This window comes from Dendropsophus ebraccatus, chromosome 10 (genome assembly GCF_027789765.1).
Source record: "Dendropsophus ebraccatus isolate aDenEbr1 chromosome 10, aDenEbr1.pat, whole genome shotgun sequence".
In the NCBI taxonomy this organism is placed as follows: Eukaryota; Metazoa; Chordata; class Amphibia; order Anura; family Hylidae; genus Dendropsophus; species Dendropsophus ebraccatus.
In genome coordinates, this window is record NC_091463.1 from 69,997,213 (window position 1) to 70,011,823 (window position 14,611).

At 45.7% G+C, this 14,611-nt stretch overlaps 1 protein-coding gene across 1 annotated transcript in view; it reads left to right on the forward strand.

Moving 5' to 3' along the window:
• Positions 1 to 1,661: 1,661 nt before the first annotated feature.
• GPC4 (glypican 4) overlaps positions 1,662 to 14,611 on the forward strand; it is a 79,306-nt gene continuing 66,356 nt past the window's right edge. The window contains exon 1 of the mRNA XM_069943187.1: positions 1,662 to 2,134. Coding sequence (XP_069799288.1) covers positions 1,978 to 2,134 — 157 coding nt within the window. The 5' untranslated portion in view covers positions 1,662 to 1,977. The remainder of the gene's footprint in view (positions 2,135 to 14,611) is intronic.

Consider the following 14,611-nt stretch of genomic DNA (forward strand, 5'->3'; position numbering starts at 1 on the left):
GCTAAATCAGCGTGGAAATGGGGAAAAAGGGGGGGGGGGGAGGATTCCAGTATATATTCTGGTATAGTCTAGTTTACTCGCCAAATACTCGCTGAATTTCAGCGCTGAATGCATGCGGATTCAGCGCGGATTCCTCGAGTATTCCGCACTGAATTTGTCAAGAGCTGATTACGAGCTAAACACTTTCCTAGCGGAATACGCAGGGATTCTGCTTACATTCTGCTTATATTCTGCTCGGAATTCAGCGTCAGTTGATTTCAGGCGGAAATATTTCCCTGCGTAATCTGCCCCTTTTGCTCTGTGTGAACGAGCCCTAATGCCCTCTTTGTGCCTGTTCCTAGCCAGATGGCCAGTGAATCAGTGATTGCCACTTTGGAGAATCAATATAGAGAAACTTATAGAAAGGATGGGGAACCTGTGGCCCTCCAGCTGTTACCAAACTACAATTACAATAATGAAAATTGTAGCTTGGCAACAGCTGGTGAGCTGAACGCTCCCCATTAGAGATGAGCGAACCTGGAGCATGCTCGAGTCGATCCCAACCCGGACTTTCGGCATTTGATTAGGGGTGGCTGCTGAACTTGGATAAAGCCCTAATGGTACTTTTACACGGAGCGATAATTCGCCCGATCGCACGATTTTGAATGAACAATGTTTTTTTATAACGATCAGCGTTTAGACGGAACGACACATCGTACGGAAAATGCGCTATGCGATCGTTTTGCGATCGTTTAAGCCTATCTCACACATAGGTGAAATCGCTGAAAGAATGTTTACACAGAACGATCTGCGAATTGCCCATAGCAACCAATAATAAAACAGTTGCCTATAGCAACCAACAATAAAACAGTTGCCCATGGCAACTAATCATAAACCAGTTGCCCATAGCAACCAATAATAAAACAGTTGCCCATAGCAACCAATTATAAAACAGTTGCCCACAGCAACTAATAATAAAACAGTTGCCCATAGCAACCAATAATAAAACAGTTGCCCGTAGCAACCAATAATAAAACAGTTGCCCAAAGCAACCAATAAGACAGTTGCCCATAGCAACCAATAATAAACCAGTTGCCCATGGCAACTAATCATAAACCAGTTGCCCATAGCAACCAATAATAAACCAGTTTCCCACAGCAACCAATCATAAAACAGTTTCCCACAGCAACCTATAATAAAACAGTTGCTTATAGCAACCAATCATAAAACAGTTGCCCATAGCAACCTATAATAAAACAGTTGCCCATAGCAACCAGATGTGATTATAAATGGCTCAAAACATAGGAGCATCCAGTGACCGGTCAGTATTCCCATACCCTACAAATACCAGTGTGACACAGCCCCCTAATATCTGCAGCTAATATAAGCCCCCAGTCCCCTCACCCCCCCCCCCCCTTTACCCCCTATAGATCACACTGCTCCTCATTTCCCCCAATGTGCTAAACAATCAAAGCCCAGGCTAAAGTCATGTAAATCCACTCCAGCCTCGCAGGTGTTAAAATCTCCATGGCACCCAAAAGTGAATGGGTTAAGTGCGCATTCCTGATGAGTGTGTTAAACACTACACGTATTGTGTTGCACACACGTAGAGCGATTCCCTGCAGGGGTTAAACAGCTGAGCGCCCTCCCTCCAGCATTCCAGGCTTCGGCTCCCAGCTCTGCGCATGCGTCCTTTTGCGCTTTGCGCCCAGTTGCCAGATCCCTACGCAGTGCTCCCCGGACATAGGACTGGAGGAGGGGGACGAGTGAGCAGAGCGCAGCGCCGCGGCCAATCACTCGGGGGCACAGCTGCGGGCACACCAGGCACTTCGCAAACTTCTTGTGCCAAGCAAAAAGTTCCATAGGAGAGCGAGCGAGCGAGAGGGAGCTGCCAGCCCGGGGAGCTACAAGGAAGCGGAGCACTCGGTATCCACGTCCCGTCCTCCGGGCTCCCAGGTCTCCCGCACTCTTTGTCCTCCGCCTGCTCCCGGCAGCATCATGCTCTGGATATCCTGCTCCTCTCTGCTGCTTTGCACTTTAGCCGTCTGCAGCCTGACCGTCCTGGCTGACAAGACCAAAAGTTGTGTGGAGGTGCGGAAACTTTACGAGTCCAAAGGCTTCAACCTGAATGATGCTCCAGTCCATGAGATCAATGGTGAGTGTCTGGCTGTTTTTTTTTTTTTTTTTTATAAAGTGATACAGCTGGGTGACAATTGTATAGTATACCCAACAGCTGGAAGCGATCACTATTGCACATCCAGGATTTTCCGTCATGTCCTGCTGATGTGTCCATCATTCCATACCGGTTGCAAAATCCAGCCTGGAATGGGGGGCACGGTACCAGCCATTTCCAATAAGACTGGATAGGCTGGAGAAGAGAGGGCGTTAGGGAAGATCCATTACCCCACCTCTCTTTTCTGGCTGTGGGGCCAGGTAAGAAGGGAAACCAAGGAGCCTTTTAAGCGCCTAGACCCCCCCAGGGCAGACCTTTTAGACTAGTTTAGGATTAGTCACAGCTGGTCGGGGATAGATCACTTTTTCCATTAAAAAAATGTTGAATTCTTTAAAGTAAGAAACAGCTCCTTAAAGGGTCTCTCTGGTCTAAACCGTATGAAGAACGTCTTAAGTGCCCCCCCCTTAGTTCACGACTAGGCGGAACTTATTTTTCTAAAATGTCTACTCCTATGGTAGGGGTAAGGATGGTTAGGGCCCCCCAGATTGTAACAAATCCTCCTAGTCATGTAAGAATAAGGGGGGTAGGTGACTATTGGTAGTAGTGTACGCTTAGTGGTTAGGGTTAAGGCCGGCCATAGTGATTCAGACACAGGAAACAAGGTCTGGATTGGGCTCAGTCATCCCAGTGTCCCAGCAGGCATGTGTTGTGCAGACGTGGTGTGCTCCACCATTCACACTCTGTAATTGCACCTTGGGGCAGCATTTCCTCGCTCTACCTTATTACCTATTGGACGCTCCTTCCCATTGTTAGTGCTAATGCATTGTACCATGTGCGGATTTACTTTGCATTGTTTGCCGTGTCCCTTGTCTACTCTCTTCTTTTTGGGACTAGGTGATATCTAAATGCTGATGAGCTCCTTCAAGGAGCTGATTGAGTTGTCACAATGTTTCCGTCTCATGTTTTTCAATAGACTCAGGTGTAACTATTTACAACTCTACTACATTTGCAGGAGCTTTTCATGGGTTAATCGGACTTTGTCGGATAATAACCCTTTCAGGTCTGGGAGAAGTTATGTCTGGCACCTTCTCGGGTCCTTTTTCCATAATGTTTTGTTTAAAAATATTCCACTTGAACGGTGCCATGGAATCTGGGCTCGAAGCAATGTTCTGGATTCCTATGAATAATACAGTAGAATTTTTGGGTTTAGTTATTGAATAATAGGTGTTTGCTGCCAAGGAGTGGGCGCGTACCCTTATTATATGATCACATTAGGGATTCTAGCTAACTGGGAAGTGAACTTGCGTTAACTAGTTCAGGTCCGATCATTAGAAGAGATCGGATTAGGGGTCTTCTACGCACTATGGCACTGGATATATGTTATATTACTTGGTAATAGCCTCTTAGCACTCTATATAACTGTTTGACCGTGGTGGTGACCCTGTGACTCTACAGCTGTTGCAGAACTAGTACTCCCAGCAGGTAGGGTCAGATGCATTCTGGGAGTTGTAGTTTTGCCACAAGTTGTGGGACGCTGCAGTATGGTGTTAGAGTAGCCATGTATTGCAACTTTTTAATTATGTGATTATCCTATATACACTGCAAGTATCCATTTTAAGGTATATCCTTTAATAGTAACCATGGCCTCCTCCACTAGTGGGTGACAACCACTGGTGGTCATCATTAGAGTGCCCTGAGGGGGTCCTCACTCAAATTTCTATAAACGCTAACTAGCATGTAAATCTGGATTGTTATGTAATGGAGTTCTGCATATCAATGGCGATGTACACATGGACTGTGAAAGGGTGACATCGCCTATAGATGGGACTAGTTGGCCTTAGTCCTTTACGGTTTGTCACCCACTCAGTGACTGTGTAGGAGATTAGAATCACTTGAAGCAGACTAAACTGATTATATATTTATTTATATTGTAAATATTTGCAGTTGAGGCTTTTGTTTAAGTTTTTTTTGTATATTAGTCGAGTTTCCTTACATCATCTTGAATTTGATTCAGCAACGTTCAGTATTACCGACTGCATGAGCCAGGTTGTCAGTGACCCTAATAGTTGCCATATGGCACTGTAACTTTTTGCATTACCTGTTTTTGTGATAAAGAAAAACAGGATCTGCAGCAGATTTGCTTTGAATCTTCAACTTCAAATCTGCTGCACATCCTGTACGTGTGAACGCACCCTTAGGGTGCGTTCACATGTACAGGATCTGCAGCAGATTTGATGGCCCAGAGTTGCCTTGCACTGAATCTGCAACTTCAAATCCGCGCCATCAAATGTGCTGCAGATCCTGTACGTGTGAACGCACCCTTAGTGTTTCAATGTCCGGCTGCCAGTTGCCTCTTGAAGTTTGTGGTTGGCTCCCTAAGCCTACAGTGTTCTGTCCACCAGGAAATCTTATTGGAACTCTCCGTTTCTCCAAGAAATGGACATTTCCAGTAACCGCCAGTTAATGCGAGGAGGAATTACCATAATCGTTCTCCATTAAAACTTTCAATCAAGGTGGAAGCTGGGCCGAGCACAGATCCTCCAGTGTTCTCCTCTGTAGGTGTGCTTTTCAGAGCAGCTGGTAGGCTCCTGTTTTTTTTTTTTTTTTTTTTTTTCCAGGGACATCATTTGGGCCATAAATAGATTCTTTTGGGAAGTGTTATTCAATGGTTCAGTTTATTTGCTGTACTATGTCATAGGTTTTTCTGCAAGCTAACCGTTCTGTCAGTTTTCATCGGGGACGCTAGCTCCTCCATTTCTCTGCACACTGGCTGTATTGTCTATTTTGATGTCCTTTGGCATATTCTGAATTTGTGGTCTTTCTGTGTCGCGTTTTCTGTAACATACGTTCCGCGCTTGAAAGAACTGTCAAATATTTTGTAGCATCCAATAAAACGTATATGTATCCATATGGCTCAATCTCAGATGGTGAAGGCCCAATTTATTAATCATTTATGTAAAAGAAAACAAACAAAACCCCCACAGTGATATGAATTCTTTAACCTTCACCATTGGAAGTTATAAAGCAGATGTTCTGTTGGTTTTATTGCCGTATTATACGGTCCGGTGACCTGCAGATGACACACCGGACATACGGATTGGACACATTGCTGTAGACTTCAGGAACCAGTAGGCCACTCTAGAAAAACATAGCTGCTTTCTTTTAAAAACAGCACCACACCTGACCTCAGGTTCTATGTGATAACTAGGCTCTATTCTCTTTAATGGAACTGAGCTGCAGTACCACACACAAACTGAGGAAAGGAGTGCCACTGTTTCTGGAAGACAGCTGCTTTGTTCTTCTAATTCTTGATAACTCCTTTAATAAAAAATTTCACAGGATTTCTACTTTAAAGTATTGTATTGCCTCCCAAAGTTATACGTATCACCAATAAACACTTATTATGGGAAATTAGAGGGATGCTCAGTGTAGGGCTGGGCGGTATACCGTCAAAATACCGATACCGTCTCTGGCGTCGGTTAACCGACCTCAACTTTGCCAGGACGGTATCTGCGGTATTTTTACTATTTTCCTACCTGAGCCCTAAGCGCTGCACAGGCCGGAGGAAGCCTCCTATGTGCAGTCTGTGCAGGGATGCACGGACTGCACATAGGAGACCAGCACCGTGTGTCAGAGCGCCCCTGCCATCCTCCCCGTCCGGCATATCACAGCGGTCTTCCCGGCACAGCAGAGCGGCCCCCACCCGCCCGACACGGCAGAGCAGCCGCCCGCCCGGCATATCGGTCATCCACTTGCCCGACACAGGTATCAGCCCTCCGCCCACCCGGCACAGCGGTCATCCACTCACCCCACATGGCAGAGCAGCCCCCGGCCGGCCGGCACAGCGGGTCCCCACTCACCCCACATGGCAGAGCAGCCTCCGGCTGGCACAGTTGACCCCAACTCGCCCGCCACAGCAGAGCAGACCCCAGTCGTCCGATGCGGCCCTTCATGTCCCGTGGATACCACACGGAGCGCTGCGCGACTCAGCCCGGTCCCATAGTCCACACCGCACACGTGTTCTGCCCTCCCTACATGATCAGATCCTTGTCTGTTCCTAGCTTGTTTAGTGCCAGTAGAGCCATCCTGCCCCAGTCTAGCTCACAGAGCATTGTCTACACTGGATACAAACAGCCTGGACACCAGACTGATACATTGTTCATAGCTAGTCCTGCTCTCAGCTGTATCCAGTGTAGACAATGCTCTGTGAGCTCTACAGACTGATACATTGTACATAGCTAGTCTTGCTCTGTATCCAGTGTAGACAATGCTCTGTGAGCTCCAGACTGATACATTGTACATGGCTAGTCCTGCTCTCAGCTGTATCCAGTGTAGACAATGCTCTGTGAGCTCCAGACTGATACATTGTACGTAGCTAGTCCTGCTCCCAGCTGTATGCAGTGTAGACAATGCTCTGTGAGCTCCAGACTGATACATTGTACATAGCTAGTCCTGCTCTGTATCCAGTGTAGACAATGCTCTGTGAGCCCCAGACTGATACATTGTACATAGCTAGTCCTGCTCTCAGCTGTATCCAGTGTAGACAATGCTCTGTGAGCTCCAGACTGATACATTGTACATAGCTAGTCCTGCGCTCAGCTGTATCCAGTGTAGACAATGCTCTGTGAGCTCCAGACTGATACATTGTACATAGCTAGTCCTGCTCTGTATCCAGTGTAGACAATGCTCTGTGAGCCGCAGACTGATACATTGTACATAGCTAGTCCTGCTCCCAGCTGTATACAGTGTAGACAATGCTCTGTGAGCTCCAGACTGATACATTGTACATAGCTAGTCCTGCTCCCAGCTGTATACAGTGTAGACAATGCTCTGTGAGCTCCAGACTGATACATTGTACATAGCTAGTCCTGCTCCCAGCTGTATACAGTGTAGACAATGCTCTGTGAGCTCCAGACTGATACATTGTACATAGCTAGTCCTGCTCCCAGCTGTATACAGTGTAGACAATGCTCTGTGAGCTCCAGACTGATACATTGTACATAGCTAGTCCTGCTCCCAGCTGTATCCAGTGTAGACAATGCTCTGTGAGCTCCAGACTGATACATTGTACACAGCTAGTCCTGCTCTCAGCTGTATTCAGTGTAGACAATGCTCTGTGAGCTCCAGACTGATACATTGTACATGGCTAGTCCTGCACTCAGCTGTATCCAGTGTAGACAATGCTCTGTATACCTGTGTATACACGTCTTGTATTGTGTACATAGCTATATACCTCTGTGTACACATTCTGTAGTGGCTGTATACCTGTATATACACATCCTGTGGTGGCTGTATACCTGTCTATACATGTTCTGTAGTGTGTACATAGCGTTGGTTGCTGCTCAGTTAATTTTTATTATTTTTTTTTACGTTATTGAAACTAAATATTGCATTTGGCACAACCAAGTGGGTGTGGCTTGTAAAAGGGGCGTGTCATAATTATCGCTCAATTATCGTTACCGCAGTTATATGTACGATAAACCGCGATATAGATTTAGGCCATTATCGCCCAGCCCTAGCTCAGTGTCCTTCCAGTGCCCTGTGTCCCCCTGCCATCATCCTCTCCAGCAGTCACAGCCCGCACAGCTTTGGGATTCGGTTCGTGACATCACCATGTTATCCAGGAAGTGAAGCCTTGGTGCAGTAGTAAGTGCAGGGAAAAAATCAGTTTATAAGCATTTCCCATAAGTGTTTATTGGTGATTTATATAACTTTTAGGGGGCAATACAATACTTAAATAAAAATTTTCGCCGGACTTCTTTAAGTAGCATGGCTTTAGGATGTATGTAGCCAAAACCCCAGTAAGTTAAAGAGGTGTTCCAGGATAGAAAATAACTTTCCCCCTATCCACAGAATAGGGGAAAAGGCCCCCCCCCGGCTTCTTTATTGCTACTAGAGCCGCAGGTTCGGCATGTGACCCGTGGCTCTATTTATTCCTATGGAGCTGACTCTACCGGCGTACTGGCCTCTTTCCGTCACTCTATAGAATTGAATAGAGCCATGGATCATGTGCTGTACCTGCTGCTCTATTCATAATACAGAAGCTTGGTGCCCAATACAGAGATCGGCATGGGGTACAGAGGTCTTACCCCACCTCCTCCTGCTATCTTAGGGTACAAACACACACACACACACCGTATACGTAGCAGATTTGATGCTGTGTTCAGTTATTTAGTTCTTATCTGCTGCGTATCGCAGCAGAAAATACGCTGTGATACGATGTGTGTGTGTGTGAAGCTACCCTTATACTTTTTCCTCGAATACCCCTTTAAAAGGGAACCTGGCTCCCGACCCCCCGCTACAGCCCCCTATACTCACCTGATCCCGCCGGGTCCCGCTTCTGGAGGTGGTCGGGTCACGGAGATATCAGCCGCTGCAGCCTGGCGCGCGCTCTGAGAGGTGAGTCCAACGCGCTGGACTCTCCGTCATTCTCTATGAGCGTTGGACTCATCTCTCAGCGCGTTCCGGGCTGCAGCGGCTGATATCTCCATGACCAGACCGGATCCAGAAGCGGGACCAGGTGAGTATAGGGGGCTGTAGCGGGGGTCGGGAGCCTGTCACCCCGGCACGGGGGGGGGGGGGGGGGGGAGAGAGATGGGCGGTGTGTGTAACAGGTTCCCTTTAAGCTCCAGAAACAAGTCTCTATTTGTGTCATCCAGATGGCTTCTGGGATTTATGCAGCTCTGTCCTGTGTAAATGGTTCATCTTGGAGGACCACCTGGTAGACATTTCTGTGTAGGTGTGTGTGTCACCTTTAAGAAGAGCTAGCCTCAAGTTCCCATACACCGGTGCTCCCTAACCTGCAGCTCTCCAGCTGTTGCAGAGCTACACTGCAGTCGCGGCATGATGAGAGTTGTACTTCTGCAATAGCTGGGGAGCAGCTATATATCTTCCAAGCTATTGACCAAATGCTCATTTGACCAACACCTATGTCTTCTGATCCTATGCCAGGCAAGCACTAGACGCCTTTAGCAGCTTGCATCAGTTTCTGCCATAGATTTGTCTGCAGATTTGTCAGGTTCTACGTGGTGAATTGGATGCAGTTTTTCTGCAGATTTCACGGCAAGCAGTCAAATGCGCCACAGAATACTAATGTAATGTGTATGGCTTTTGCATCAGGTTTGCTGCGGAGAAATTTGTGTCGTAAAATTCCACCGCATGTGAGTGGACCCTGAAGCTTGCGAGCAGTCTTCCCTCCCCTTCTTCTCTAGTTTTCTGCGTTTCTGTATAAGATGCCGGAAAGACTGAGTTTCTCCAGGCGAAATTTGATCTGAGCCACCAGAAATATTTGTACCCTTCAGAATGAGAAAAATGTGCACAGAATCTGGACTTTTAGTGAAGGTGATGGTAGGAGGGGGCGTCTGACGTTTTGTGATCTCGCTTTTCTCATACATTTTGTTTGTTTTTGTGTTTTTGTCTTTAATCCTCAGTGTTCCTGGTGGGTAGTAATGCAAAGGAACGAACATTAAGCAGGCCAGACGAATAAATATCGATGAAAAGAAAAAAGTTTCGTAAATCAACTGGTGTCATTAAGTTATACAGATTTATAAATTACTTCTATTAAAAAAAAAAAAAAAAAAAAAGAAACGAAAGACTTCCAGTACTCATCAGCTGCTATATGTCCTGCAGGAAGTGGTGTGTATTCTTTCCAGTCTGACACAGTGCTCCCTGCTGCCACCTCTGCCCATGTCAAGAACTGTCCAAAGAAAGAGTTTTTTTTCTGGATTTGCTACTACTCTGAACTAGAGATGAACGAACCGGGTTCGAGTCCATCCGAACCCGAACTTTCGACATTTGATTAGCGGTGGCTGCTGAAGTTGGATAAAGCCCTAAGGCTATGTGGAAAACATGGATATAGTCATTGGCTTTATCTATGTTTTCCAGACAACCTTAGAGCTTTATCCAAGTTCAGCAGTCCCAGCTAATCAAATGCCGAACGATCGGGTTCGGATGGACTCGAATGCGAACTCGGCTCATCTCTACTCTGTTTTCCAAAAAGTTTTATTAGATTTTCCAATAAACTGCTGACAAATATTATAGACCTCTGGGCCAACAACATTCGCCCATGTCAACAAGAATGTACTTATCAAATAAGATACAGACAATTAAACACAACAGTCCCTGACATGGACAGAGGTGGCAGCAGGGAGCACTGTGTCAGACTCGAAAGAATGCACCACTTTGTGCAGGACATACAACAGCTGATAAGTACTGGAAGGGCTAAGGTACAGTCTGTATAAATTTCTGACAAAAGCTGAGGGTGCCTTCACACTTAGCGAAGTTTCATCCTGCTGCGAGTATGTAAACACTGGCCCCCTTAACCTGCGGAGGCCCGGTGTATACATTACCAGTCCAAGTTCCGGCCTGCTTTGGGGGCTCGCGGCATCCTGACGTCCCCCTCGGCTATCAGTTACAGTACGGGAATCACAGTGGATTTCGCTGCAAACTCGTAGCCTAAAATCTGCTGTGATTCTGTTATGTGTGAAGCTACCCTTAAGAAACTTTTTCTTTCCCTCTGGAGTACCCCTTTAAAGTAAGAGTCATTTCAATGCGTAATTCCATTTGGGGCAGTGTGATAAGTTGCTTTACTTTCATTTCATGGTTTCTCACCTATGTGTATGTGGATTTCATCTACTGGGACGAAACTGCAGGTGCACCATGTCCAAAGAAGCAAGCTTATGTTTAAAGGTGCTGCCAGACATGCCCTTGGATATTAATGGGAGACATGAGGCTTGGATAGTCCCGTTGGTGTATCTTGCCAATATTATCATGCTAGTTTTATAACCATCCGTGAATTTTATTGGTTATTTTTTCACTTTGCTACATTTTTGGGGGTAATTTTTGTACTAAATCTGTTTGTCAGTGCTTTGCTAGATGTCGGCATATTTACCGTTTTATCTGGAAATCTTAATCTCCTTTGTCTGCAGATAGTGATGGTAATGAAGGAAGTCTCCGGTGATGAGCTCAGCTTTTCTGCTTTGTTCTCATCATTATTCTGCTTGATTTAGTTATATGTCTTTGCCTTTTAACATTTTTTGTTCTTGGAGAATCAAAGGTGTTTACCTAAATATTTTTGTGGCCAGAAATGGAGTGGAACTAATATGCATTGTGGATTTCTAGGGTGTTGGAAGTCATAGATAAGTCGTAAGGCAAGTTTGGACTTTAATTGTTTACCCCCCTCCCCCAGGGCCTGTTAACTCTGCAGCTTCCTCCCAACACCCCATCAGTATACAGCCTGCCACATCCACCTTGTTGCAAAGATGAACGATGTTGATATTTGGAAAATTTTCACCCCCCCCCCAATAGAGGTTCTTGCCTTCTTCTGGATGAACATTGTTGATGAATAACCTGACTTGGATGGATGGATGAATAATCAATATAATGCGAAATCCCATAAGCTGTGGTGACAAACCTTATTAAATAGTTAAAACCAGGACTATCGGAGGAGACGGTCTTACCTTAGCGAAAATTTGACATATGTTAATGGTTGAAGGTCCGGTCATTGCCTCTTTTGGAAATGCAATGCTACATTTTTTTTTTTTTTTTTTCCCTTTGGAAAATGTGCACAAAGCATTGTGGCCCCATGTTTCATTTAAAGGGGTAGTCCACTCTTTTCAAATTTTTAATATATTGCTGCACTGGTGAAAAACATAACAAACATGCTATTCTTACCTCTCTGCGCTCTTCCCATGTCCTATGGCATCTTCCGGTCTCTGGCAAAATGATTCCAAGACAGGCTTGTTTTGGCTGTGACGGCCTGCTCAGTTAATTATTGGCTGCGACGCTATCCCATCTCTGTCAGTGAGATGACAAGTCCATCTTGGAAATGGAGGTGGGATCATTTAGCTGTGGACCTCAAGATGCTGTAGGAAGACAGTGGAGGAGTGTGGAGAGGTAAGCATAGCATGGTTATGTTCTTTGCCAGGGAATAACCCTTTAAGATGTCCGTAACCTTCTGTTATTTCTGAACTCTTCCTATCATTCCATCTATGTAAAAGTTCAGCCCAGTGTTGTGTATGGGGAAAAGGGTCAGCGGCCACACGGTAAGGTGTGTGGGGTGCTTACTATACTATTTCTGAGACAAAGCCACATCACTGATCCATATTATACCGATTAACAAATACGTAGCCTATTGTGGACAATAGGTTACTGCTATGTGTCTTTGATTTTATTAAGGGTACAAACACACTGGGCGTATCTGCAGCAGATTTCTCGCTGTTGATCCCTGCTCTGTACACTCTATGGACAGACAAACTTGCAGCACGATGGACATCCCACTGCGAGATTGTTAGCAGCCTGCCCCGTTAACCCCCCGCTGTCGGGGCCTATACATTACTTGGTCCCTGCAGCGCACTGATTGACTGAGCGGGATGTGAAGACTCCGGGAGCCCCGAAGCAAGACGGAGCGGGGAGTAGGTGAAGTATAGGCTCTGGCGGCAGGGGGGCTGTTGACATACTCGCAGCGGGATGTCCATTTTGCTGCGAGTTTGTCTGCCCATATGTGTACAGGGCAGGGATCCGTTGCAAACTCGCAGTGAGAAATCCGCTGGGGATATGCCCAGTGTGTTTGTACCCTTAAGATCCCCCTTGTATGCCATTTTAGACTCTGCATATACTCGTACATAAGCCTTCAAGCGACTCTGTACCCACAATCTGACCCTCCCAAAACCACTTGTACCTGCTTTTAATCCAAGATCTTTCCCGGGGTCTGTTCAGCAGGGGATGCAGTTATTGTCATAAAAACAACTTTTAATCCTGCAGTGCTGTGTCTAACGGCCGGGGCTTACATTTGTATATGCATTAGTCTGGCACACCCTCTCTGTCCTTCCTCCCCACCCTCCTCATCATTAGGAATGCTCCAGGCAGATTGCTTCCTATTCCCCACCTGTGTGTATAATGAACATGGGCTGGATCGTTAAGGCACCTGTGCAAAGCTCAAACAGCAGTAAATGTTCCTGGATCATACCTGATGATGAGGAGGGTGGGGAGGAAGGACTCACGGCTGTTACACACAGCGCTACACACGGCCGATTCAAAGTTGTTTTTATGACAATAACTGCATCACCTGCCGAACGGACCCCAGGACAGATCTTGGATTAAAAGCAGCTATCCGAAGGTACAAGAGGTTTGGGGGGGGACAGATTGTGGGTACAGAGTCGCTTTTAGTGAATTAGTTATTTTTCCGTTTCTGCTTTCTATAGGGCATGTCAACTTTTTTTTTTTTTTTTCCCTACAGTGAAATGGAAGGGAAAACACAAGAACCATATGTGAAGTTCTAACATACTGCGTTGCTTTTTTACAATTGCTGTAGTTGGTGTCCAAATATTATTGAGGCTTTAGTATAGTTTAGCAGTCTACTTAGACCTTGTGTCAGGAGCTTCTTATCGAGTCTCGGAGCCGCAGGCCTATCAGATCGTTAGACACAAAACATGCTTAGACTAGCACACTGTCAATTCTTAGCCAGCCCCATAGCGCTCTGCAGCAGCCGCCGCCATGTTTTCTCTCCTGTTTGTCAATTGTAACTCGCGTTATCCTGATGTAACCTTTTTACGTTCCCATTTTTAATGTGTAATGTGAACAGATTTGACAACCTAGAAACTCTTCACACACACCTGGGAAACATTTCCCCCCCCCCCTGTTCCTGGAATGGCAGAGATGTAGAGATGTTTGCTGGCTCTGTCGTATACACATCTTGTGTTAATTGAAGCTTTTTTTTTTTTTTTTTTAAACTTTTGTGCTCCTCAGGAAATTCTGGTCTAAAAGAACCGTTTACATTTTCGGTAATATTTTAGAATTTTGGACGGCTCCCTTCATACCAGGGATGCGTAAGCAGTGGAAAGTCTGGTGCCGTCTTTCCTGCTTCATAATGCAGCGATTGATTCCTTTTGGGACATGCTCAGTGGTTTGCTTGTCTGGGTTTGTGGCCTCGTACCTGCAAAAGACATTTATTAACGTTAACGTTTGGCGCTTTGCTCAGGAAAAAAGGGAAGTTATGTATGTAATATTTGAATTATATATGGTTTCATTGCCCGTGATGCTGGTAATACTGCACATGACTGCTCAGGCCACCGATGTGCTGGCTATTTGTAAACAAAGAGCGGAATGGCCATTGGAATATCTACACTGGATTTGTAATTATTTTGTTACTGGATATCGCCTTTAAATTGTCTATACATTCTCAAGCTGGCAAAGTAGACAAATGACTTTCCAAAGGAAATGGTTACTTACGTGTTCAGCCAACATTCAATTTTTTTTTTTTTGTCTCATGCTTCATCTCCCTCCCAAGGATGCCGCTGCCTTTATTTGGACTTTTCAATGACCTACTGGACGGCTTTATCTTACAGAACAAAAGAGATGCCTTTTTAGCCAGAAACCTTGGGAGACCACCAAGGACTCTGAGCTCATGCAGTGCATCTCTGCACCACATTTAACAATAACAAAAATGCATGACCGAACACT